The 24,559-nt window shown below is 42.2% G+C and overlaps 10 protein-coding genes across 10 annotated transcripts; 7 read left to right on the forward strand and 3 right to left on the reverse strand.

Moving 5' to 3' along the window:
- Nucleotides 1-283: 283 nt before the first annotated feature.
- Nucleotides 284-3,132, forward strand: SS1G_11039 (hypothetical protein; the record flags this gene model as incomplete). The annotated part of the gene is made up of 4 exons (XM_001587749.1): nt 284-717; nt 856-943; nt 1,084-1,446; nt 1,555-3,132. 4 exons carry the CDS (start codon nt 284-286, stop codon nt 3,130-3,132), a joined length of 2,463 nt encoding a protein of 820 aa, XP_001587799.1.
- Nucleotides 3,133-3,526: 394 nt separating this feature from the next.
- SS1G_11040 (hypothetical protein) lies at nt 3,527-5,555 on the forward strand (the record flags this gene model as incomplete). Its single annotated transcript, XM_001587750.1, has 2 exons — nt 3,527-4,350; nt 4,415-5,555. The coding sequence occupies 2 exons, from the start codon at nt 3,527-3,529 to the stop codon at nt 5,553-5,555; spliced, it is 1,965 nt and encodes a 654-aa protein (XP_001587800.1).
- Nucleotides 5,556-5,864: 309 nt separating this feature from the next.
- Nucleotides 5,865-6,698, reverse strand: SS1G_11041 (hypothetical protein; the record flags this gene model as incomplete). The annotated part of the gene is made up of 3 exons (XM_001587751.1): nt 5,865-6,162; nt 6,303-6,518; nt 6,622-6,698. 3 exons carry the CDS (start codon nt 6,696-6,698, stop codon nt 5,865-5,867), a joined length of 591 nt encoding a protein of 196 aa, XP_001587801.1.
- A 582-nt stretch (nt 6,699-7,280) lies between these two features.
- On the forward strand, nt 7,281-8,529 carry SS1G_11042 (hypothetical protein; the record flags this gene model as incomplete). The annotated part of the gene is made up of 3 exons (XM_001587752.1): nt 7,281-7,329; nt 7,815-8,324; nt 8,408-8,529. The coding sequence occupies 3 exons, from the start codon at nt 7,281-7,283 to the stop codon at nt 8,527-8,529; spliced, it is 681 nt and encodes a 226-aa protein (XP_001587802.1).
- Nucleotides 8,530-9,908: 1,379 nt separating this feature from the next.
- Nucleotides 9,909-11,083, forward strand: SS1G_11043 (predicted protein; the record flags this gene model as incomplete). The annotated part of the gene is made up of 5 exons (XM_001587753.1): nt 9,909-9,951; nt 10,097-10,179; nt 10,442-10,510; nt 10,686-10,778; nt 10,976-11,083. 5 exons carry the CDS (start codon nt 9,909-9,911, stop codon nt 11,081-11,083), a joined length of 396 nt encoding a protein of 131 aa, XP_001587803.1.
- A 726-nt stretch (nt 11,084-11,809) lies between these two features.
- On the reverse strand, nt 11,810-13,487 carry SS1G_11044 (hypothetical protein; the record flags this gene model as incomplete). The annotated part of the gene is made up of 4 exons (XM_001587754.1): nt 11,810-12,309; nt 12,359-12,458; nt 12,610-12,745; nt 12,841-13,487. 4 exons carry the CDS (start codon nt 13,485-13,487, stop codon nt 11,810-11,812), a joined length of 1,383 nt encoding a protein of 460 aa, XP_001587804.1.
- Nucleotides 13,488-14,709: 1,222 nt separating this feature from the next.
- Nucleotides 14,710-15,234, forward strand: SS1G_11045 (hypothetical protein; the record flags this gene model as incomplete). Its single annotated transcript, XM_001587755.1, has 2 exons — nt 14,710-15,045; nt 15,097-15,234. The coding sequence occupies 2 exons, from the start codon at nt 14,710-14,712 to the stop codon at nt 15,232-15,234; spliced, it is 474 nt and encodes a 157-aa protein (XP_001587805.1).
- Nucleotides 15,235-15,674: 440 nt separating this feature from the next.
- On the reverse strand, nt 15,675-16,598 carry SS1G_11046 (hypothetical protein; the record flags this gene model as incomplete). The annotated part of the gene is made up of 3 exons (XM_001587756.1): nt 15,675-15,825; nt 15,882-16,061; nt 16,579-16,598. The coding sequence occupies 3 exons, from the start codon at nt 16,596-16,598 to the stop codon at nt 15,675-15,677; spliced, it is 351 nt and encodes a 116-aa protein (XP_001587806.1).
- An 852-nt stretch (nt 16,599-17,450) lies between these two features.
- Nucleotides 17,451-20,396, forward strand: SS1G_11047 (hypothetical protein; the record flags this gene model as incomplete). The annotated part of the gene is made up of 5 exons (XM_001587757.1): nt 17,451-18,320; nt 18,407-18,879; nt 19,102-19,127; nt 19,359-20,170; nt 20,226-20,396. 5 exons carry the CDS (start codon nt 17,451-17,453, stop codon nt 20,394-20,396), a joined length of 2,352 nt encoding a protein of 783 aa, XP_001587807.1.
- A 2,864-nt stretch (nt 20,397-23,260) lies between these two features.
- On the forward strand, nt 23,261-24,303 carry SS1G_11048 (hypothetical protein; the record flags this gene model as incomplete). The annotated part of the gene is made up of 5 exons (XM_001587758.1): nt 23,261-23,441; nt 23,513-23,650; nt 23,707-23,788; nt 23,845-24,032; nt 24,083-24,303. The coding sequence occupies 5 exons, from the start codon at nt 23,261-23,263 to the stop codon at nt 24,301-24,303; spliced, it is 810 nt and encodes a 269-aa protein (XP_001587808.1).
- Between the last annotated feature and the right edge of the window lie 256 nt (nt 24,304-24,559).

Consider the following 24,559-nt stretch of genomic DNA (forward strand, 5'->3'; position numbering starts at 1 on the left):
AAAAAAAAGGCCATTTCTGGGGGCCCCTCATTCAAAAACGACGTCACCATAACCTGAAATCTGCCGCCCGCGTCACGTCCACAGGTAAATGCGGGACGCTGTTTTCTCCATGGTAATTTACAATTCACCTTAGACATTGCGAGTTGTTTTGTACTCATGATTCATGGACATTTTTTGCTACTCGACAAAAGTTCTTACAATTGCTCACAGATGGTAATACTAATCACATTCGCAACAAATCACCCTACCATTTCCGATTGGAGTGGCGAAACGTATTGAGATAATGGGGACACCTACGAAGCGGAGGAAGCTCAACAATGATACAAAGTCCAATGGTTCTCGGAATCTCGACTTCTTTTTTGGAAAGCGAAAGAAAGAGGAACAAGAGTTGCCATCTCAACTAGTGGGTAGTCCATCCCAAGATGTTCCCGATGGCGCCGGTCCCTCTGAATTGACAGACGAGCAACTGGCAAGAAAGCTCCAGGAGGAATGGGATCGGGAACCAGTTGGCACAAATGAGGCGACTGAAGGTTTTCTAGTCGAAACCAATCGGCAGCCATCTGCGACTCCAGTCTCCGCCATCTCTACCAGCCATACAAGTGAGAAAGCACCGAGTGATGGCATTTTCAGTCGGCCTACCACAAAACCAACTAAACCGATTATCAATAAGAATACCCTTTCACTACAATCCGCTGGCACAGCAGAAGATACTATATCGTCCAACATACCATTGGATGAAAGCCCTTTGACCTTCGAACCTTCGAAATATGTGTTTGATCTGCAAAATCATTGGGCTGTAGAGGGAGGGGATGCATCCTACGCTCTCTTGACAAGGTGTTTTATACTCGTGAATAGTACTCAGAGCCGTATAAAAATAGTAGATACTCTGGTCAACTTGCTGAGGGTCATCATTGAGGGTGATCCAGATTCGCTTCTACATACTGTACGTTCAAACTATTCTTACGAGTCTTCTATAAGCAAAATATAGCAAATTCTAGCTCGAACTCATATATGGTTATTTCAAAACTCTCTACGTATCATACCACATATCCAATGCTCTACTTGTATTAATTACCGATACAGGTCTGGCTCGCGACGAATGCAATATCACCACCATACATATCCCTCGAACTAGGTTTGGGTGGTTCGGCCATTTCGAAAGCATTGAAAAACGTGTGCGGGCTAGATTCAAGGTCGTTGAAGACACTTTATAACAAGCACGGTGATGCTGGCGATGTTGCTTTTGAAGCTAAGAAGAGACAGAGTTTTACCTTAAGAAAACCGAAACCACTAACGATAAAAGGAGTCTATCAATCTCTAGTCAAAATAGCTAAGACACAAGGAACCGGCAGTAGCGAGATCAAGCAAAGAATTGTCGATCGATTATTGCAAGACGCCAGAGGAGCAGAGGAGAGTCGATACATTGTCCGGACCCTCTGTCAACATGTGAGTAACTATTTTAATTATTTACCTTAAATTCCAAACTGTAATTTTCGTGGAATATCATTGTCAAATTTCTTTCCTATACGAATATATATACTAATTTACCTACAGCTCCGTATTGGTGCAGTGAAAACCACAATGTTGATTGCTTTATCTCGAGCTTTTCAGCTATCTAGACCACCTGGAGCAGACTTTCCTCTTAAGTCACAACAAGAGCTGGTAAAGCTCAAAAAGGAAGTCCTGGCCGAGTTGTGGTCGAAGGGTGAAGAAATTGTGAAAGCATGCTTCGCTAAAAGGCCCAATTACAACGACCTTATACCCATTTTACTTGAGATCGGAGTCTGCGAGGAGCTATTGGTTAGATGCGGACTAGCCTTGCATATTCCGTTACGCCCCATGTTAGGGAGCATTACCAGGGATCTTGCAGAAATGCTTACGAAGCTTCAAGGTCGTGATTTCAGTTGTGAGTATAAGTATGATGGGCAGCGAGCCCAAGTCCATTGTGATGAGAATGGAAAAGTGTCCATATTTTCCAGGCACCTGGAACTTATGACAGACAAATATCCCGATTTGGTGGCCTTGATTCCAAAAATACGTGGGGAAGGTGTCGAAAGTTTCATCATGGAAGGAGAGGTAGTCTCCGTTGATCGGCAATCTGGTGATCTGAAAACCTTCCAATCTCTGGCAAATCGAGCGAGGAAAGATGTAGCAATTGGGAGTGTTACGATTGATGTGTGTCTCTTCTCCTTTGATTTAATGTACCTGAACGGAGAATCACTTCTCAATCGAACTTTCAGGGAAAGGCGAGAACTTTTACGAGGTTTGTTCGTTGAGGTACCGAACCAATTCACATGGGTAAAAAGTATCGATGCTACTTCTCAGGATTCAGAGGTTGTCTTAGAATTCTTCAACACTGCCATAGAACGAAAGTGCGAGGGCATCATGGTTAAGATTTTAGATGATTTACCTAGCACTACACTACTTGAGTCCGAGGAAGTCTCGGAAGAGATTGAGCCCTCTATCCTCCAAACATCCCAAAAACAATCCAGAGGGAAGACGAAATCTGCTGAAAAAGAACCCGAGAAGAAAACGCGCCGAAAAGCTTTATTATCCACGTACGAGCCCGACAAACGACTGGACTCTTGGCTGAAAGTGAAAAAGGATTACAGTGCTTCATTTGATACGTTGGATTTGATACCTGTCGCTGCATGGCATGGTCAAGGACGTAAGGCGAAATTCTGGTCACCAATTCTCCTTGCAGTTCGCAACGATGAGACTGGCACTCTGGAAGCCGTGTGTAAGTGTATCTCGGGTTTTAGTGACGCATTCTACAAGGTCAACAAAGAATTCTACGCAGAGGGGGGCGAGCATGTTCTAGGAGGAAAACCAAATTATGTCGATTATCGAGGTGGGCACCCCGATGTATGGTTCGAACCGCAAGAGGTCTGGGAGATGGCTTATGCGGATATTACAATTAGTCCGGTGTATAGAGCCGCCATCGGTCTTGTGAGCGATGAAAAGGGATTAAGTTTGAGGTTCCCTAGATTCTTGAAAAAAAGAGAAGATAAGTCTATAGAAGAAGCAAGTACAAGTGAGTTTCTTGCTGGGTTGTGGAGGAAGCAGGAGCAGAAGGTCGATGATGGGAAGGAAAAGTCAGAAGAAATATATCTGGAGGATGATGAGGAATGATTGATAAATCACAAAGCTATCCCTAGTGAGTGGTAAAAGGGCTATCGAGAGGACACCATACCTGTTGGAAGAGTATTGTAACCTTAATATTTATCTGTGTTAGAAGTTGTTACAAGTAAGGCATGGATATCACGCATCTACAGTGTGTCTGCCATACTGCAATTGTATACTAATTAAATGAATGAAATCACTTTAAAGACATAGAGATGCGTCGCCTAATCATCGTGGAGCTGCTAGGTACTAAATCCCCAAACCCACTTTATTTAAGCATCGTTGCCGAGCCAACATGACAGAAGTCGCAACGGAAAAAAAGACGATAAGTAAACATTAACAACTCAATAATATTAATTTGAGGCGCAATTAATAGTCAATTATTATCACGACAGTATATATTATGGCGAGACTCGTGGTATATAGTAGTGATGAGGAGTTTCCAGATGTAAATGAGGTGATTCGAGGGAAAACAGGAACAAAAACAACCAAAACATCGACGACAACACGAAAAGTATCTGGGGAAACAAATAGGAAAGTCGACCGGAATGAACCAGCAAAAAGTAATTCAAGGAAGGAGAAGGGAGCGATGGTTCCAAATGTCAAGGAATTGGATAGCGATGAGATAAATGGTTCTGAGAATGCAAAACCTAAAGCTAGGAAGCGCATATTGAAGCAGAATGTTAATTCGGATAATCCACTTTTAAAACCATTGAGTGTGAGCACGAAGAAACTAGGTATGGAACCTAGGAAGGTATCAGCTTCTAACTCGGCCGCTCAGATGCCAAAAGTGTTGAAGGAAGAATCAGGAGAGAAACCAATGGCTCGAAAACCTAGGATACCTGATTTTGATGAGAAGCGGAAGCCAACTGCTCGGAAACCTAGGATACCGGATTCAGACGAGGAGGAGGAAGAGGAAGAAGACTACTCGGATGATTTATCAGATTTCATAGTGGATGATGATGACGATTCTGACGTGTTCAAGACACTACCAAAATCAACTCGGAAACTGGTCAGAGGTCGAAGGACAGTGGTGGAAGAATCGAGCGATACTGATACAGAAGATGAAATTTTACGCCAACTTCTAGACAGAACTTCAATCAACAACAAGGAAACACCTCCTGAATTCAAAGCGCCAGAGTTGAAACCACCTAAAAGAAGCGAGAAAGTCGAGATTCGACCAGGTACTTCTTCTAGCTTCGATGATAATGGAGCAGTTTTACGATTGTAAGCAAGTATATTCCACGGGTAGAAGATATATGCTAATAAACACAAGCTCCCCATCACCCAGAAAAGTCTCCAAAGGGGTTCGAATATCAACACCGCCAGGAAGCCCGGAACTCAAACCCCGAGGACTCGTCTCTCCTAAAAAGTTATCCCGCATACCATCTACACCCCATCGTCCAAGTATGGATAGTTTCTGGTCACAAGATCTCGTCAATGACTGGAATGATCAATACTCCCCCATGAAAACACTCCAACCTCTTACCAAACCTAAACTTCAACCTCCTTTCACATCCAACGGTACCAGTCTCTTTAAGAAACCCGTCCCAGCTAAACCTGCCCGTCTCGATAAAGATTTCAAAAAAGCATTCTCAACAGCTAAACACACCATCGCGTCTGATTTCCTCGCCGAGCTCGACTCCAAAATAACATCCGGCCAAATAGCCCAACTCTCCGCTTCCACAGGCGGCGTCCAAATAATCTGGTCCAAAAAACTCACCACCACCGCCGGCCGCGCAAACTGGCGACGAGAAACCATCAAACACACCCCCTTAACCCTAAACCCCCAAGAAACCACCACTCTAAAATACCGACACTACGCCTCCATCGAACTCGCCGAAAAAGTAATCGACGATGAACCGCGCCTTCTCAACGTCCTCGCGCATGAATTCTGCCACCTCGCCAACTTCATGATCTCAAACATAAAAACCAATCCCCACGGCAAAGAATTCAAAATCTGGGCCACGAAATGTACTTCCGAGTTTGCGCATCGCGGTATCGAAGTTACTACTAAACACAGCTACGAAATTGACTATAAATATGTGTGGGAATGTACGGAGCAAACCTGCAAAACGCTGTTTAAACGTCATTCGAAAAGTATTGATACCCTGAGACATAGGTGTGGTGCTTGTAAGGGGGTGTTGGTGCAGATTAAACCTGTGCCTAGGGGGACGGGGAAGGGGTTGGGGAAGGAGAATGAGTATCAGGTTTTTGTGAGGGAGAATATGAGGAGGATTAGAGAGGAGAATCCGGGGAGTCCGCAGAAGGAGATTATGGGGTTGGTGGGGAAGAGGTATCAGGAGTTTAAGGCTAGGAAGGCTGCGAATGGTGGAGGGGAGATGGTGGATTTAAAGGAGAGTACTGTTGATGAAGAAGAAGTGGAAGTCGTTTCGAGGAAACTGGATTTCCTGGATTTGACGACCCCTTGAGTTGTTCTCGAATATCCAAATTTATTCTTGAGATTTGTCAATTGAACTATGAAATCCCTCACTTGTATAGCAAATCTTATAACGAATGCTCATTCAGTAAATCAGCATTGCCCTTCCTGACAAAATATATGAAAATATGAAAATCATCCATATGACATCATCACGTGATCCCGCCATCCACTATAGCCACGGTCAATCATTCGCCATATCATGCCATTTCATAAGATTCCATCAAAACTATTCCTTTTCAATCCAATCCCCAAAGCCCATGCATCTCCAGACCTCTTTACCCCTCTCCTACTTCCGCATCTAAACCTCATCAAAAAGCCCCCAATCCTTAATCTTAAACGTCTCCCAAATCTTCGCCGCATGTTCCACCGCATTCTCAATCAACTTTCCCTGTTTCCCCAATTGCAAATCTACATCATCAGCCGAATATTCACCTTTAATATGTGGAACATTAATCGTGACCAAAATATCCGTACTCTCCCGCTCCAAACGAATCAGATTGAGTACTATTGCTGTGAAATCCGGAGCCGAGGCATGGGAATTAGGATCGTGTGGTGGCGTTTGAGTTGCAATTAGAGTGTAGGCTGGTATGCCTTCTCTTTGGGATTGTCAGCTCTGCTGATGGATGTGGATATTTTGGGTGCGCACGTGATGTGGTAGGATAGGTGGATATGGTGATGAGGGATGAGGAGGAGGCGGAATAAAAGGATATGAATGAATGGATAGGGAGACACTTACGGTAATTTGGTAAACTTCGTATCGGTAATCGACCATACTTTTACAGTATCAAGATCCGAATCCACGATATCTTCCAAATGAGTCGTCATAGCCGCTCCATCGGTCGCCGGGCTGGAACCTGCTGTTCCTACTCGCTCTGTGATATCGAAGATGATACTTGTGAAGCCATCTTTATCCAAATAGACTTCTTGATGATCGGGAACTTGTCTTATTGTACTATGGAGTTTGTCAGTTGATGTGATGATGATGGTGAGTTTTGTCGGAAAGAAGGTGGGGCTGGAGGGGTTTGGTGTTGGTTCTTTTTCTTTTTTATTCTTACCTGACGTCGGCGAATGTAGAGGGGAGATCAACTATGAGGGCGCCCCCGAAGAGAGGTGTGGATGTATATGTAGTCATGTTTGAAGAGTATATGTATTTGCCTAGGTATTGTATATCGTGTGAGGGGTTGGTGATGGGGTTTGATTGCTTTGATATGTTGTGTTGGTAGGGCTGCAGTTTGGGTGACAGGGTAAGACGTCACGTCACTTGGTGGTGACTCGCTTGATGAAGAACAGGGAAGAACAACAAATGTATGCCTAATGCTTACTTTGGGTATTGTATTGGGTAGGTATTGAATGTTTTATCCTTCTTGGTATAATAACTTGGCTGAGAATTTGAATATGAAATGAGATAAAAAGAGAACATGTGAATAAATTTCGATGCTACTGATCATGTCCGCTTTTGATTGCTCCGTTTCCTGCCTGGGCATGTCTAGGCAAGTTTTAGCGGGGTTGCTTAGTGCTTGAATTCCTTCCGATTTCCATTCCATCCTTTACACAATATTAATTATATTCACAGAACTCAGTATCAAAAACTTTCCATCAATTCTATTTGGAACTTTATAGTCTCATTGTCTGCTTCATGTTGCACATTTTCATAGCGGACTTAGAATGTATAAGTTGGCATTCCGAAATATTGTCATATTCAATCAACTCCAATATGGCTGTAGGCTGTAGAAGCTTGCACACTCAAAACATTTCTCAAATCTGTGCGTAACAAACCGAATGAATAATTCGCTTCCTTTCAATGTCAGCTCTGGTTCTGGTTGTGATTGCAGCAATAAGACAAGCAGTATCACAGCATAGTCGTATATTGAATGGGCTCTCGCAGTTGCAAGGCTTCGTTGCACCTCATTTTTATTCATGCATCGGCAGTCTTCTTGATAGGCTCTTCGAGTCAAGACGCATGCGAGATTACTATAAAGATTGTGCGTTATGCATTGCCGTTGACGACGCAACTTCAGATCAGGAAGGCTTCCTGGGCATTTTACGCACACAAGGGATAAGTGCCTCTGCTCCCTATCGCTAACTCAGTGGGAGCGCCCGGAGTCTTGCAAAATACACCTTGAAGCAGATACTGATCCTCGGTCTGAATACCCTGGTCGCGATCGCACCGCTCTTGCTAGTAGAGGATGGACACTACAAGAACACGTTTAATCTCCACGTGTTTTACACTACACTTCCAAGCAACTAGTCTGGAATTTCCAGCTTCAAAAAGTCTCCGAGTCAAAGGTAAATCCGGAAATCTTGTGGTCAAGCGATAGGCTCTATTTCAAGACGGACCCCAAAAGATTTTTCCTGGCCCCAGACTATGGGCAAAATTATATATCAAAGAATTTTGGCCCTTCATATGCCCAGTTACTTGACCCAAGGAAGCGCCGGTATAGCTTGGTAAATGAGTACGCAGCTCGTTCACTTACATTCGAGACCGACCGACTCTATGCATTGGCTGCTTTAGCACAAAAATTCGAAACACAGTTCCGATTGACTTATTGGATAGGGATATGGGCTAAAGACATTCATGATGACCTTCTCTGGACCACTGTGGGGCCGGTAAGTATCCCAGAAGCATATGTTGCACCTTCATTGAGCTGGGGCAGCCTCGGATTCAATACTCAGAGTCCGGGTCAGGATTTTAAGTATTATTCCAAGTCCGAGGGGGAGGGAATCAGTAATTCAAGATTTAGAGCACAGATAGCTGGCTGTGAGATCAAACTGTCGATGGAATTCCTAATGGGCGCGTTGTATCCGTGAATCTCACACTTTGCACTCTTTGTCTTAATTTAGATCAATGGCCAGTCTCAGCAGATGTGTCTCTAACACTTTCGAACACGAGCTTCCCAGAAGAAGTTCACGCTGAACACCTTTTACTAAAATTCGATCGATTATCAGAAGATGGCTGGTTCTAATTGCGATCCTTACGAGTCAGAGCTTTTCCGCTAGAGAGAAAAGATTTCCTAAGTTTGGTATCCTCTCTTTCATCCATTTCCCCTATACTCATCTAGCAAAACCAAAAAATGGTCCTGTGTCGAACTTTTACAAATCGGCTCAGGCTCGAATACAACAATTATCATGGGCATTGCCAAGACTGGCGTCCTCAGACACATCCGTCTCGAGCCCCGGCCCTGCATTTTTTCGAATTGGAGAAGGATACAATAGGCTCTCTCTCTCTCTCTACCCAACAGCGCACTTCCAGCGGCCTGACAATGGTACAAATTGAAAGTTTCCCTAGGATTGATAATAGAAACAATAAGTGCTATTTTGTGATACGTCTTGTCGTTGAGTCAGGGACTGAAGAGGGAACGTTCACGAGGGTCGGTTTAGCTCAAGTCCCAGACTCGCAAGAATTCACTTCACTGCCATGGGAGATGCGTACTATCGTGCTTGCCTGAAGTCTTTTGGTATATTATCTTTAGCTCCTATCTTTTTAAAATATTATTCGGGTGTCGTCTAACTCATAAAATCAATTCGTGAATTTTAGCAGCAATATGTGACTTATTCTTCTGTGAGAGAAAATAAGGTGGGAATTGGCATATTGTGCAGATTTGATTATGATTCCTTGTTGTTAAATAATGTGTATTGTTAATTGTTCAGAGTAAAGAGAAAAAATGTAAATCAATATTGTTATTAATTAAATCTTATTACTATTATTGATATATTTAAGAATCCCGTAAATATAACATCAATCAGTCAATCAACCCCTCAAAAAGCTCTCCCTCACACAAAATCCCATCATCCATCTACATCAACCCCATTCATCCATCTCCACAAAAACCTCGCCTACCACTTCCTTCCAGAAAAAAATCCATCATGTTCCCAAAAATCAAAAACACACCCCTAAAAATCCAAAATAAATTATCTCTGAGTAATCAGAAAGGTTTGTTCCAAATATTTGATGAATGGAGTATTATGGGCATGAGCCACGGTCATCTCTGGTAAAAGGCAAGAAATGAATTCTGAGCTAGCTTGTCCCACTCCGAGATGTAAACTGAGGTTTTTGGATTTATATTGGATAGGTTGAAATAGTGTCGGGGGTTCGGAGTTTGTGGGTGTGAGTGTGGGTAATATTCGGAGGAATGTAGTAGGACCCCGCGTTGGATGCAGCTGTCGGACCTGACCTGAATTGATTGATAGCTGATATACTAGGTAGGTACTCATCTTCGGTTTGATTTTATTTAGTACTTGATAGCTGGTGGGCTTTAGTTGTTTCTACATTGCAACACGATACTTTACTATACGACACAATACGATACCCGAACTTATCTCGAAAACAGTAACCCAATACAAAATGGCCTCTCAAGCAGCATGTATCTTCTGCAAGATCATCAAAGGTACGAATTTCTATCTCTCTATCTACCTATACCACAGACTTCAGCTCCTTCTCTATGTCTAGTTCTCTATATCTTGTATTCTATTTGATGTTCTATCTCTATATATTCTATATGCAAAAGCTAATGATATCATAAACTCGAATAGGAGATATCCCCTCCTTCAAACTCTACGAATCGGAAAAGGTGTTTGCGTTTTTGGATATTAATCCATTGTCTAGGGGTCATGCTGTTAGTATCTCCTTATTCTACTTTTGCTTTTGCTTCTGCTCTTGTTGCTGTTCCGGTTCCTCTTTCTGGTATTTTAATTTTGATATCTGCGAGTGGAGATATCATGTATACATTTATACATACATACCCGCGAGGTTTCTAGATTCTAGAGGGATGAATGTTTGGATTGATGGGTGAATGGATTGATGCAGGAATGAATGAATGGAGAAATAAACAAAGTAAACAAACAGAGCTATCTAACTAACATACACCAAAAATCTAGCTCGTAATCCCCAAATGGCATGGCGAGAAATTGGTCGATATTCCCGATGATCAATTACAGGAGATTTTGGTACGTTATCTTTCCCCTTACCCCTTCCTTCTTCGTTCTCCCTGTTCCGTCGATATTAGAATCTGCCACTGTTTTATAAGATTTATTTCATGCTCTTCTTCTTTGCATATTACAGAGAATGAAATAGGAAGGATAGGACAGGGAGGAAAACACTGCTAATAAGAGTAATAAATAGCCAGTAGTGAAGAAATTGGTCGTAGCAACTGGTGCGGAAAATTATAATGTTTTGCAGAATAATGGTCGCATTGCACATCAGGAGGTTGATCATGTATGTACTTTTTCTTCCTTCATTTTCTCCCCTTCCCTCTATGAGTTCGTCGTATAATAACTAACCCTTTCTTCTCCAGGTACATTTCCACATGGTACGCCCCGTCTTATTTTTCTCCGAATCCGATAATCCTTCCCATTCCCTTCCCAAAACCACCGCAGCTAAACCCATCATAACACAACTAACCTCCCACTTAGATCCCCAAACCCTCCATCGAAGAAGGAATGTCCATCGGCTGGCCCCAACAAAAAACAGATATGGATAAATTAAAAGCCCTCTTCACCGAGATAAAGTCGAAGATGTAGAGGTTCAATTTTTATGAGTTGTGTCGCATTGTGTTGTGTTATATTGCGGTGGGAGCGGTCTCAAAAGTTGTGAGCAAATGAATAGGCGTTGAGATTGAGGTATTGTCTATAAGTTATTGAGTTATGGGGAAACGGCAGTGATGGGAGAGATGGGTCAGTTTGGTTTGGTTTGTTGAGCGATGATGAGCGATGATATCAATGTGTGGGTTTGTGAAAGGGGATGAGATGAGATGAAATAGGATGAAATACTGTGAGATGAAATGAAATAGGATGGAATGATATGATGAAGAGAATCCCTTCATTACTTTTATCCATACTACCATCTAAAAACCAACGCAAAACATACCCCCAAAAGCAAAAAAATGTCCTCCCGGGAGGTCATCTAATATAGTCCCCCTTATCCCATCCCATCCATTTCTAGATACCAATTAAAAAATCCATTTAAAATCCATCTAAAATTTAAAAAGCAATGCAAACAAACTCAATAAACATGAACGTCATCTATCACATATTTACCTCAAAATCTCATATCATCTCATCTCAACTCATTTCATTTCATATTATCTTTCTAACTCTCAATTCATTCTATTCCTCACCCAGGTAAGTAGGTATTATAAATTCTCTTTTTCTATTCGTATATCTCTATCTCTTTTTCCTTTCTTTTTCTCTTTCCTTTTCCATTTGCCTTTCTCTTCCTTTCTCCTCCATTCTCCTCCATTCCTAACCCTAATCAATATCATCCGTCGAAGTTTCCACCTTCGACGTTGCAACCGGAGTCTGAGTCTCTGACCCCTTAACCTTCGGATAAAAATTCAATTTTCCCCCCGCATTCACCACGCCAACTCGATCATACAAACTCCTCGCTCTGACATAGGGATCCAATTTCCAATAATCGTCTCTTAATTCCTTTGCCAATTCGGTTCTCTTACTCTTGAGATCCGGTTTGTTTCCTTCGGAATTGATCCATTCGATTGTAGCTTTTTCATATTTACCTACGATTGCTTCTCTTCCGGTGAGAAGTTTGTCTCTCGTTGCTGTATCTTTCATCTTATCATTTTCGCCCGGAATGGGTTCTACGAATTTGTATTCCCAGTCTTCGTCGCCGCCTAGTTCTTTGAGGATTTGAGAGCGGGCGACGAATTCCGACATTTCTTCTACGTTGTTTGTGAAGTGTACTTTGCTTGCTACGACAGGATCGAGCCAGCCTCGGATGATTTTCCAGATGCCTGGTTGGCGTTAGTGATTAGAGTCTGGAATTGTGGGAGAGGTGTGTACCTTGGAATACCCATGGCGCTCTATGGACCAATACTACACCAAGACATTCCGGATAGTTGGCTTCGAAACATTTGATCATGAATTTGACGGGTGCATAGTCCTATGATGGAATTAGTAACGTAGTGTATGAGTTGAGAAATTTCACCTACCATGTTTGCTAGAGAAAATCCTGTCAAATCAAATACTACACACTATTGCATGGTCAGTACTTCATCTATCAAGTGGAACAAAAACATTAAGTGTATCCCTACAGCAGTGTCTATCGGTGGCTCCAAGAGCATCCTAGCCGATTCTATAACAAAAACTGTATATTTCTCTAAACTCTCATCTGTCTGCTCGCCTTGCTTGTGTAAGCGAGCTCTCACAAAGCACATTGGTCTCCCGGCTCTGAAAGGATTACATATTAGCAAATGTGATGGACGTCCGCCGCAGAGGGGTAACCAAGAGACGAGTCGGTAGATATAGAAGGTCAAAATACGTACTTATCTTTCCCATGCAAAAAACTCTTCCCCAAACGCATTTGCATAAGGAATCCCTCTGCCTGCTTCTTCTTTTCAGCATCAGTTCCCTTCTCATCTTCAAGAGCACCCAATTCTCCATTTTTCATGATATCATCATCTACATGCATATCCGAAGCCCTCCATCTCATGGTGGAAATCATCATGACCAATGCCTTATCCACATCCCATTTTCTGGCTCGCAAGAACCGCAATAGAAGTGCATCTGGATGATCATATTTCACCATACTCCAGAACGCCGCACGAATAGATGCCGGTGGCAGACTAGCCAAGGCATCGTGGAATTCCTTAGTTTGTCCATATTTATCCTCCGCATCAGAAGCATTCGAGATGCGCGATGCAGTGCTCGAAGATTTCGTAGATGCTGAATCATCATCCTTATGTTTCCTACGCAGAGCAGAGAATCTCTTCTTCTTAGGCTTCTCAGAAGCCGAGGTATCCGATTTTACGTTGCCATTGCTCACTTCCGAATCGCCACTGGTTCCATTGGTGTCTGCGTGAGGATCAAGTACGCCAAAGACTTGTAGAGTGGCAACCCAGAATTCTCGTAATTTCTCCTCTTCGTGTGCAGTCAATGTGCCAGGTCGACCTGGGAGTGTTTCGCCCGTCATTTTGTAATATTCGTAATATTCTTGCTCGAGGTCGATTTCTTGTAATTTAGGTTTGTGTGTCTTTGATTGACCTTGGGTTGAAGTGTAGAGAAATGCGCTGCTAATAAATGTAAGAAGTAAAAGAGTAACGGTACCCCAATTTCCTAAGCTGCTTTGCACAGGTGATGATAAAGATGTTTCACGAGAAGTATTGGGCTTATTAGATTGATTGGGTGACAATGAGGATAGGCTTCGATTACAGGTATATGTTATAGCGCTCGACCGTCCCAAAGCGGAGTTAGGAAGTAGATTCGTGCGCTTTTCCGTATTTTCCAATCCCTTGAGTCTCAGAATGTCTGAGTAGATTTCAGAGTTGTTGCGACGAAGGGGCGCAAATGTTTCTATCCTACGCAAAGACGCGATGAAATCTCCACGGTTACGATTTTGACGTAAGAATGTGGGAGGAATAGAAAGTGAATGCTGAGTATATTGATGAACAAAACCGCGGGTCACTCCCAATGATCTTTTCATGGAAAGATATATAGTTGAGTAATCTTGACTCCCGAGGTCGGTAGAGTTGGAAAGGGTCAAGATGAGGGAGGGGTTGAGAAGTGAGGGGACTGAAGCCTTGATATGGGTAGACCTCTTGAACCAACGCTGGTAGAAAACAAAATTCGAAACAGGACAGGTCAAGTCATGGGCTTACTGTACATAAATAACACTAACATGACAATCTTTAATTGATATTTACAATTTCTAAGCAAATAATTCTCTTCACCGTTTTGACTGTCAAACGACAGGAAACTAGAAAAAGATCAGCAAGAAGCGGAATTGCATTTCTGTTTTGTAATCCGAAGAAGCCGCAAATACAACAAATTTCCTATTCACATCGTATTTCGTATACTCGTATTCATAAAAAGTTCGTCATTGTGCGCTCTGTGGTCCACGGTGTTCGTACCAAATTCATGCACACGACATAAAATTGTAGGTGCACACGGTAGGTGCGTAGCGGGGTAGACCAATACTTGGTACCTGTATGTAATTTTGATGCAGGATGGGTTGAAAATATTCAGGCATTTTCACCACTATCAGGTAGATCCATCAGCCCTGAACTGTGTTTACAGCAGCACCCAATACGCCATTAATTTTGGTTTGTGTAGGAGTTGCGCATCCAGCATTTGGACGAAAGGACCCAAAGCAAAACAACAATTCCAGCAGCTATCCTTCATCCAAAAAGCCCACAATGGCCACCACAACACCCCTCACCGGCGGCAATAATAGCACCAAGAGATCTCACTCCGCCTCTCGCAACCCACTCTCTCGACCAACAACGCCTCTACGTCCCTCCTCGCGCTCCTCCCTCCGCGATTCTGCGAGAAGGAGTACGGGCGGTTACTCCAGTGCTCCTTTGGAGGCATTTGAGCCGGCTTTTGCAGAATTGTCTGATTCGATGGCGGACTTGGAAGCTAATTTTATGCATTTACAGTTGATGCATGAGAGTTTGGCTAGGTTTAGTGAGAACTTTGCTAGTTTTCTCTATGGATTGAATATGAATGCTTTTTGTGTGGATTTTCCTGAGGTTTGTTAACTTGGACCTGGGCTATTTGGGGTTTTCTAATTGCGTTGCTAGGCGCCTATTCAGGATTCATTTCGTAGAGCACAGGAGCAGGAAGAACAGTTAGGTCAGTTTCATGGACGGATAAGCATTGAAGGCGTTACTGATGGTTTCATTAGGCAGGTCAACAAATTCAGAAAGATTTCGTGGTGAAATTGATGGAGAAACAACATTTTTGTAAGCAACATGTTAGTTGCTACTATGGCTAGTGGCTAATTGACCTCTCTAGGACCACTGACACATCCTTCGTTGATAATCCTCCAACCTCCTCCAAAGCAACTCCGAAATTTATAACCCCAGCACCATCACGAATAGCAGGCTCTTCTGGTCGAGGTGGATCTTCCGGTGGCTCTGGGTCATCTGGAAGAGGTATTCCTGTTCCGCGCGGCGGACGTGGAGGTAGAGCGAGTGGTCTTGCGAGAGGTCGAGGTCGTGGTGTACGATAAGACGAAAATACACATCACAAATCCTCCCCCATGATACCCCGTCATAGATTTATAGTAGTAGCCACGACGGACTGAGCTTTGATAAACCCCTGCATAATTACTTCATGTCGGGGAATACGATGCATATACTCCGGTTTATGCAAATACTCAGGTTTCCTGGTCGTCAAGTAATCCAGAGTTTTCCATCTCAACCTCTACATCTAAAGCCTTATTTCTGGTACCATTATCTGGAGGGCCTTGTCCTATAGCAGCTTCTGCATCTCTTTGTGTATATGGTCCCTCCTTCAATGCCTTGACCCTATACAAGGTAATTAGCATGATGCTCTCAGAATTCTCCATAATCTTTCAACATACCTTCTTTTATGAGGTTTGCCTTTAAGATGCGACAGCATACTATTTTCCGATTCATACCATTTCGCACACTGAATGCAATACCATTTTCCCAAACCTGGCAAGTCTTCTGCGGCTTTCGAGTCTTTGTGTTGTGCTAGATGTTTTGGAGAACGAATATCGGCCGAGATTTGATCGAGATCTCTGTAATGAAAATATTAGTCTAGCGCACAAAAAAAATCTTTCCAATAATTGAATTGTGTTTTACTTGCCTCAATCTTCTCCTCGTCTTAGTTTTAGTTGATTTTTGAGGAATACCCATTATGACTTATCGTCTTGGTGATATTTTTGCTGCGTCTACTTGATTGGAGTTTTGCTGCAAATGGAAATTTCGATGTATGGTGGTGGATTGATACTGAAATTACCAAATTTTTTGCTTAGGACTGCATGTGGATTTTTGAAAATTACGGGGAAACTTTTATCCACCCCCACCCCATAGAAATTTGATCCACCTTGGGATTTGTTGTGCATCTTTTTGGCACGGTTAGAACAGAAAGAGTATGCCGAATTTAATTCTGGACATCGGAAAAAGCTCCGATTCTCCGCTCCATTTGTCCTGGCTGGCTTTGGACCATTGAGTCTACTTTGTATGTTTTAATTTTGTGTACTACGTATTTTATCCCAAATTCACTTGAGATCATTTGGAATGTTCCATACGTACCTATGCTCGGGGACATCCATATTTATAAGGAGTGAGAATACCAAAACATTGGGGACATCTAGAATCGTTGAGACATTCCAGTTGTTTGGAATACTGGGAGTATTAAAAGTTGAATCATGGAAATACCTAGTAGGTAAAAGGAAATAGAGAAATAAACTTCCATCCAGCCTTTGGGAAGCAAACAGCCTCGGAAAAGTCCTTTTGCTGATAGCACATGACCGGAGCAGAAATCCGATTTCGCACCAATAACGGAAGCGTTTGACGGAAAACATCGTGAAGCCAGATTCACAAATAAATGACAGTGGATGACAGTGGATAAATGGAAGCGGGCGCTGACACCTTATTGGATATAGCTTAAAACGTTTGATCCACTATCAACCTGCAGACCTACGAAAAATTCGCATTTGAAATATAGCCGCAAACAAAGGCTTCAATTTTGAGGACCAAGAGAGATGAGGGCGACACGAAGGTAGAAAAAGAAAATGGAAATAAATACAAAAATGTCTTCTCCCCGTTCTTGATAAGTTTGAGTTTCTCAATTCAATTGTTTTAATTCATACAATAATTTGAATACCTGAGTATTGTCTGATGTCAACCTTTTTTTTCTCTGTCTAATTGGACAAATTTAACTCACATTACATCGTTGTGCATTCAATCCTAATCTATCCTCCATTTTTGAGAAAAATAATACCTTAATCTTGATTGGACCGCTCACACTGGTCAAAGCTTGAAGATAAACCCGCGGTTCCCAAGCTTCGGTTGTCCAAGTTTCTTCCTCCCACTATTTTGCAACTTCAAAGTTGTTTATACAATAAACAACCTACCATCTTTTTTCTCTCTCTTCCTTCTTTTGCCTTACCAACTCTCTCACAATGTTGGCAACAAGACAGGTTCTCGCTGCTGCGAAGCGGCGAGCAATCACCGGCATGAGCATTCGCACAATGGCCACTGTTGGTGATTCCCCGCTTGATAAACAAGTCAGACAAAATATCCACGAAAAGAACAACTTTATCAACTACAAGAAGATGTCCGAGAACCTCTCAATTGTTCGTCAGAGATTGAACAGACCTTTGGCATACGCTGAAAAGATTCTCTACTCACATTTGGATGATCCTCATGGTCAAGAGATTGAACGTGGTGTATCATACCTTAAGCTTCGTCCTGACAGAGTGGCTTGTCAAGATGCTACTGCTCAGATGGCCATCTTGCAATTCATGTCCGCCGGCATGCCTTCTGTCGCAAACCCTACCACCGTTCACTGTGATCATTTGATTGAGGCACAGGCTGGAGGTGCTAAGGATCTTACTCGGGCTATTGATATCAACAAGGAGGTCTACGATTTCCTCTCTACTTCTTGCGCAAAATACAACATTGGTTTCTGGAAGCCAGGTTCCGGTATCATTCATCAAATTATCCTTGAGAACTACGCTTTCCCAGGTGGTCTTCTCATTGGTACTGATTCGCACACACCTAATGCCGGTGGTCTCGGTATGGCTGCTATTGGTGTTGGTGGGGCTGATGCTGTCGATGTTATGGCCAATCTTCCTTGGGAGTTGAAGGCACCAAAGGTTATCGGTATTAAGCTCACTGGTGAACTCTCTGGCTGGGCTACTCCAAAGGATATCATTCTCAAGGTTGCTGGTATCTTGACTGTCAAGGGTGGAACTGGTGCTATTGTTGAATATTTCGGTCCTGGAACGAACTCTATATCCTGTACGGGACAAGCAACAATATGCAACATGGTAAGACTCAAATGGTTCGAAGTAGCGACTGGAATAAATGTGTTATTTCGTTACTCTTTATGATCTGTTACTAACAATTTCAATAGGGTGCCGAAATTGGTGCAACAACCTCTCTTTTCCCATTCAACGACCGCATGTACGATTACCTCGCTGCTACTAAGCGTACCGAGATTGGAGACTTCGCTCGTACATACGCCAAGGAACTTAGGGAAGATGAAGGTGCACAATACGATGAGTTGATTGAGATCAACCTTTCTGAGCTCGAACCACACATCAACGGTCCATTTACTCCAGATCTTGCTACTCCTATCTCCAAGTTCAGTGAGGCCGTTAAGGCTAACAACTGGCCTGAGGAATTGAAGGTCGGACTTATTGGTTCTTGCACAAACTCTTCATATGAGGATATGACTCGTGCTGCTTCTATCGCTCGTGATGCTATGGATCATGGTGTCAAGGCAAAGTCTCTTTTCACCGTTACTCCAGGTTCCGAACAAATTCGTGCTACTATCGAGCGTGATGGTCAATTGGAAACTTTTGAGCAGTTCGGTGGCATGGTACTGTAAGAATTCCCCAACCTATAAATTTTATCTTTTTCTTTTAGTATATCCCCAATGTCCAAGTCTATTGGAGTGTCTCAACCCCTCAGATTTGTCAATCCTATTGATTGTTCTAGGTATTCAAATGCTTAATCGCGTTTGGGTATCTTGAATGTTCAAATTGCTTTGGATATTTCGTTGTCACTTTTGGTTTCCGGATACTGATGTTGATTTTAATTTTTTAGTGCTAATGCTTGTGGACCTTGTATCGGTTAGTACACCTCTAATCCTCCCTCTTTTTTTTTCCCCCTTTAATTGCCAAGAATACTTGAGACTTTGAATGTTTTCAATTGTCAACAGTACTTGAAACATTGAAATGCTTCTCCAACTTCAAGGCGTCTTATTGTTCACGACAATTTAGACATTGAAATACCACATTTTAGAATAATTCTTTACGTCTCTTTTATTTATTTTCATGGATATTTACTGATCTTTTAAAAAGGACAATGGGATCGTAAAGATGTTAAGAAAGGAGAAGCCAATTCGATAATCTCATCCTACAACCGTAACTTCACTGGACGTAACGATGCCAACCCTGCTACTCACTCTTTCGTTGCATCGCCAGATATGGTAGTCGCCATGACCATTGCTGGATCCCTTCACTTCAACCCTCTCACCGATACCTTGAAGGATAAGGATGGCAAGGAATTCAAGTTGTCTCCACCTACCGGAGATGGACTGCCATCAAGAGGATATGATCCAGGACAAGACACTTACCAAGCACCACCTGCTGAGCGTGCCTCGGTCAATGTTGCTGTCTCACCAACCAGTGATCGTCTTCAACTTTTGGAGCCTTTCAAGCCATGGGATGGAAAGGATGCTTTGGACATGCCTATTTTGATCAAGGCCAAGGGAAAGACCACTACCGATCATATCTCCATGGCTGGTCCATGGCTCAAGTACCGTGGACATTTGGACAACATCTCCAACAACATGTTGATTGGTGCCACTAACAGCGCAAACGGTGAGGCCAACAAGGTCAAGAACTTCACCACCGGTGAATTTGATGCCGTTCCAGCTACTGCTAGAGACTACAAGAAGAAGGGCATCCCATGGGTTGTTGTTGGTGACTGGAACTACGGTGAAGGAAGTTCAAGAGAGCACGCCGCTCTTGAGCCAAGACATCTTGGAGGTCTTGCCATCATCACCAAGTCTTTCGCTCGTATTCACGAGACCAACTTGAAGAAGCAAGGAATGCTTCCTTTGACTTTCATTAACCCAGAGGATTATGACAAGATTGATCCATATGACAAGGTATGAATGTTCAACAATTATCTTCCCAAAGTAAAGCTAATCATTTCACCTCTAGGTTGACCTTATGTGCACTGAGCTCGCCGTCGGTAAGCCAATGACTCTCAAGGTTCACCCAAAGTCCGGCGAGACATTCGAAATTAAGCTCGCTCACACTTTCAACGCCCCACAAATTGAATGGTTCAAGAATGGAAGCGCTTTGAACACAATGGCAAAAATGAATGCATAAATGAATAAAATACATTGGGTGCGGTTGTGGTGTTGGACGGTGGTTTACGATAACTAAATCTTTCGGACTTTCGGAGCTAACGGGTCGCTCTGGTCTGCTACTGTATTTTGTTCACGACAGTGGACCTTTTTTTAGTTAATGCTTTTACAGTTTACTCCCGTACATTAGGCATCTTTTTTTGTTTTAAAAGTATAAAATCCCTAGAAGGGGAAATGCTATGATAATGAACGATTGTGCATCGAGATTTTTGCATTGTGATTGTTTGAATTTGGGAAGAAACTCGTCACTTTGATTTAAATATCTCAAGTTAGGGAAGTAAATCAAAGTGTGAATATTTATATTTTGAAGGAAGTCCTTGAGGAGAAAATTGGTTATAAGATAATGACTAAGGTGGCTATGCGCAATAGTTGGTTGTTATAAGTATTCTGGGAATAGGATGTAGATACAGGCAATCCTATTGTTGTCTTGATATACCTACGTATCAATTTATCATGGCTTTATAGTCCTTTGTATCGATTTCGATTGTTTGTTCTTTTATCTTTGGGTAGGTACTGTAGTGAGTTTTATGGATTTATTATTGGTTGATGTTGATGTTGCTTGGTTTGGAGATGGTTGATTGTAGATATATGATTGTCTTGTAGTATTATAATTAGAAATTTGACATGCGGCAAAGTCTGAATTACTGCAAGTATAGATTTCGGTTGTAGAGTAATCTTACAGGATCAACAAATGCCGATACTGCAGTCACTGTGTCTAGTCTAACAATCTATAATCGAGGATTGGATTGATTGAAGAGATTTCCCAATACCAATAGTTGGTCAATATAGGTTTGGATCAAAGATTATAGATATGGTGGTAGAGTCTCGCTTTAACGGTTTAGGGTCTACAATGTGACCGCGTGGAGGGAACCCCCTTTTTAGATCTCGCTTGTGTTGTTTAGCATGTGGATAGTGGAAAATGTTGAATTAGGAATTCTGGTTTGGGATAGGGGGAGGTGTTCAATGATGTTCACTCATCAGTGTTTTTGCTCACGGTGGAAATAGCGCGGTATTGTGTGTGTGGTGAGGTATGAGATAGATTTGAAGATATATTGATCAAAAGCAGTTCCAACCACGCTGAAATCGCCGCTTTTCCAGTAATATCTGATCAACTATCAAAATGATGGCCGCGCTTTATAGTTGATCTGCTCCGTTCGGAATGTGCCGACTTTTTAATACCCATTTTCTTGCAAATGGCAACTTCTAATCCACCTCATAAACCCATTCAATCTACTTTTCCCTGAATTCTCCACCACGAAAATAATGTCATCATTCCTTTCAATGCTATTATATCTGAAATTAAGGAGTATACGGTGATTGCACGTATCAGTGGATCAGGAGTAATGGATAGATAGTGGACCAATTTAGATTTTGGCCCTTGCTTCACTTGAAATAGAAACTCTTTGAGAGTCAGATCCGGAATCTAGTAGCTTTTATCGTTGTGTATGTATAGAGTATGGATTATTGGAGGAAAATTGAACAAGAAGATAAAGGGGCTGGAAAGAGGAAATGGGCAGTAATTCTAGTCGGTTTGGAGCTTCATGTCGGGCTTCGTGACATATTGAAGATGAAAAGGTCCGGACTAGGAGAGTATCATGGACATCGACGACATACTGGATTAGAGTAATCGCGCGTACTTCAGCGACACTATCTGATTTTCGTAGAGTGGATTAATGTCTCTACTATGAAATGGACCTCTAACTAACATGAGCTTCGCCTAGACGAAGAATTCGTAGTACTTATCTGCTACGTTCTTCGGAGGTCCTCAGTCTTGTCTGTTCACATTTTAAGGTAATCTAACAACCTATCTATTGATAAAACAAGCACTGAAACATGCATTTTGTATATTCAGATGCTCGAATAATCTTGGGAACCCCCTAGCGTAATGGCGTCGCTATATCAATAGTTGTTAGCCATTCAAACGTGTTGATTGAGGTGAGGGTCATACAATTGAAAGATTCTGATGTGTAATATGCAATTTAACGAGGAGAGTAGTGAGAAAAGATTATGGATACAAGGAATTTGGTCTTGTATCTGACTTATTTTGCAGAGTAAAGCAACATTCTAACCTCAATCAACGTTGAGGTATCACGCGTCCTACAGCATTTGCGTCGAAAAACATGAAAAAGAATTCGCCGTCGACAAATGTGATTGCGCTCCGGGTGACCTCCCCGGTGAGCTCACGGGGAAGGAAAGCCAATTGCCCCAAGTGAACTCCAGTAATGTTATTGAGTAAAAGCAAACTTCTTTGAATATTTAAAATGGCTTCGGATCGCGAGGCTCTGGTTATATATCCATACCACTAGAATCAACCAAGCAAGATATTTAGGTTTTCTTTGTTAATATAGAAGGACTCGATGGAGGTTCGCTCTTTCGTTCGCAATGCGAATTATGCGTTGGCCTCGTCTTATCAGCCTTGTCTCTGACTCTGCACTCCCGAGAGGAAAATCCAAGCATAGTCTGAAAATTTTAGAAGGTGTTCCTTTAAAGTCGTAGAAGAAAAGGATCAATTTTTCGTTTGAAGAGTTCAAATATATTTGATGATTTAGTTGCTCAGAAAATTTGGTAAAACCCCTTGGAACGGCTTTTCTGGCATGGAAACTTCAGCCTTGCTTGCGGTACTCTAGCGAAAAGTCCATAATCCCATAACAATTTCCATAGACGTTTGATCTCTTGACATAGCACTCCGCGCATCGATTTTCAGACGATGCTACAAGGTCCTTTTATAAGAATTCCTAAGAAGTGTTAGCTAAGGCCATTGGATTTCGAAAACTGCCATATATCTTCCCCAAAAAGCGAGGCCACCAAAAGTCCGCAACATTCACGATGGCGATTACATTACCACAATTCGGCGCAACCCGGCTAAGATCATACATCCTCCGTTTACCTCTGTTCACAAGATGTATAGTAGCCATCATATTCATACTATGGCTTGTCAGTTTGCAGTCAGCTTGGGATTTACAGAAATGGGGCGGCTTGTACCCAAATGAGATTGGGTTGCAGACAAGTAAATCTACCATCTCATACAATAATCGACTTGTTATTCCCGATCATGAAGCTAATTTGACGTTATTATAGTGTACCGCACGAATACTTTCCCATTGATACATATGGGGTTCATACACATGATAATGAATATCATTGCTCTAACTCCATTGTTGGAGAGATTTGAGGCAGAATATGGGACTTTGACTACATTGGCATTATTTATGGGCCGTAGGTTTCTCTCGAAGATGATGATATCAGGAAGGTAGAGCTAATGGTTGTTGTAGCTTTGTCGACGATTCCTGCATTAATATATACATTCGTAGAAAGGGGGATCTTCCATATGAACACAGGAGTGATGGGTGCCAGGTAAGAGAAATATACATCAAATTCTGCTAAGAAATTCTTGCTAACAAAGACCTCAGTATCTGGGTTTTCACCCTACTTGCAATGGAAGCGATCAAGACATATAAAACAAACCCAAATTTCGTATTGGGTACAGTCCAAATTCCAACGTGGACAACACCAATTATCCTTACGCTATTCATCTCCTTCTTGGTACCACATACCAGCTTCCTTGGTCACCTTTGCGGACTTGTTTTTGGTTACGGATGTTAGTGCCCCTCTTATGCCATGGTTTGGACCGCTAACTAACTTTTATAGGGGGCCTGGGTTATCTCAAATTCTTAGCTCCGCCAGAGAAGATCCTAAGATGGATTGAAGGAAAAATGAATCTTTTGGGTAGATTACCACACTACGTTTCCGTCGACCAAAAAACTGTTGGAAGATATGGCTTATTACCTACCACCAACAATCCAATCATCTCATCCGACACAAGCATTGCGCTAGGATTTTCTGGCCAAGCACAGCGATTGGGACCTTAAAATATTGTACTTATGAAGCAATGGTTTCCCTTCTCTATGTACAAAGACTACGCATAATTACGGAGTTCAGATGTTCTGGGAGCGGTCATGCTTTTTTTTTTTTTTAAAATTGGTGGAAATGGAATATGATATACGGCTTTGGTTTCTACTTTTGCTTCAGGTAGATAGACTGCTGATAGCTTAAGGCATACGGTCAATTTATGATTGTATGCTTTTTAATGACAACTTTATAACTAGACAAAACCATTTGGAGCTG

This window comes from Sclerotinia sclerotiorum, genomic scaffold, assembly GCF_000146945.2.
Source record: "Sclerotinia sclerotiorum 1980 UF-70 scaffold_17 genomic scaffold, whole genome shotgun sequence".
Taxonomy (NCBI): Eukaryota; Fungi; Ascomycota; class Leotiomycetes; order Helotiales; family Sclerotiniaceae; genus Sclerotinia; species Sclerotinia sclerotiorum.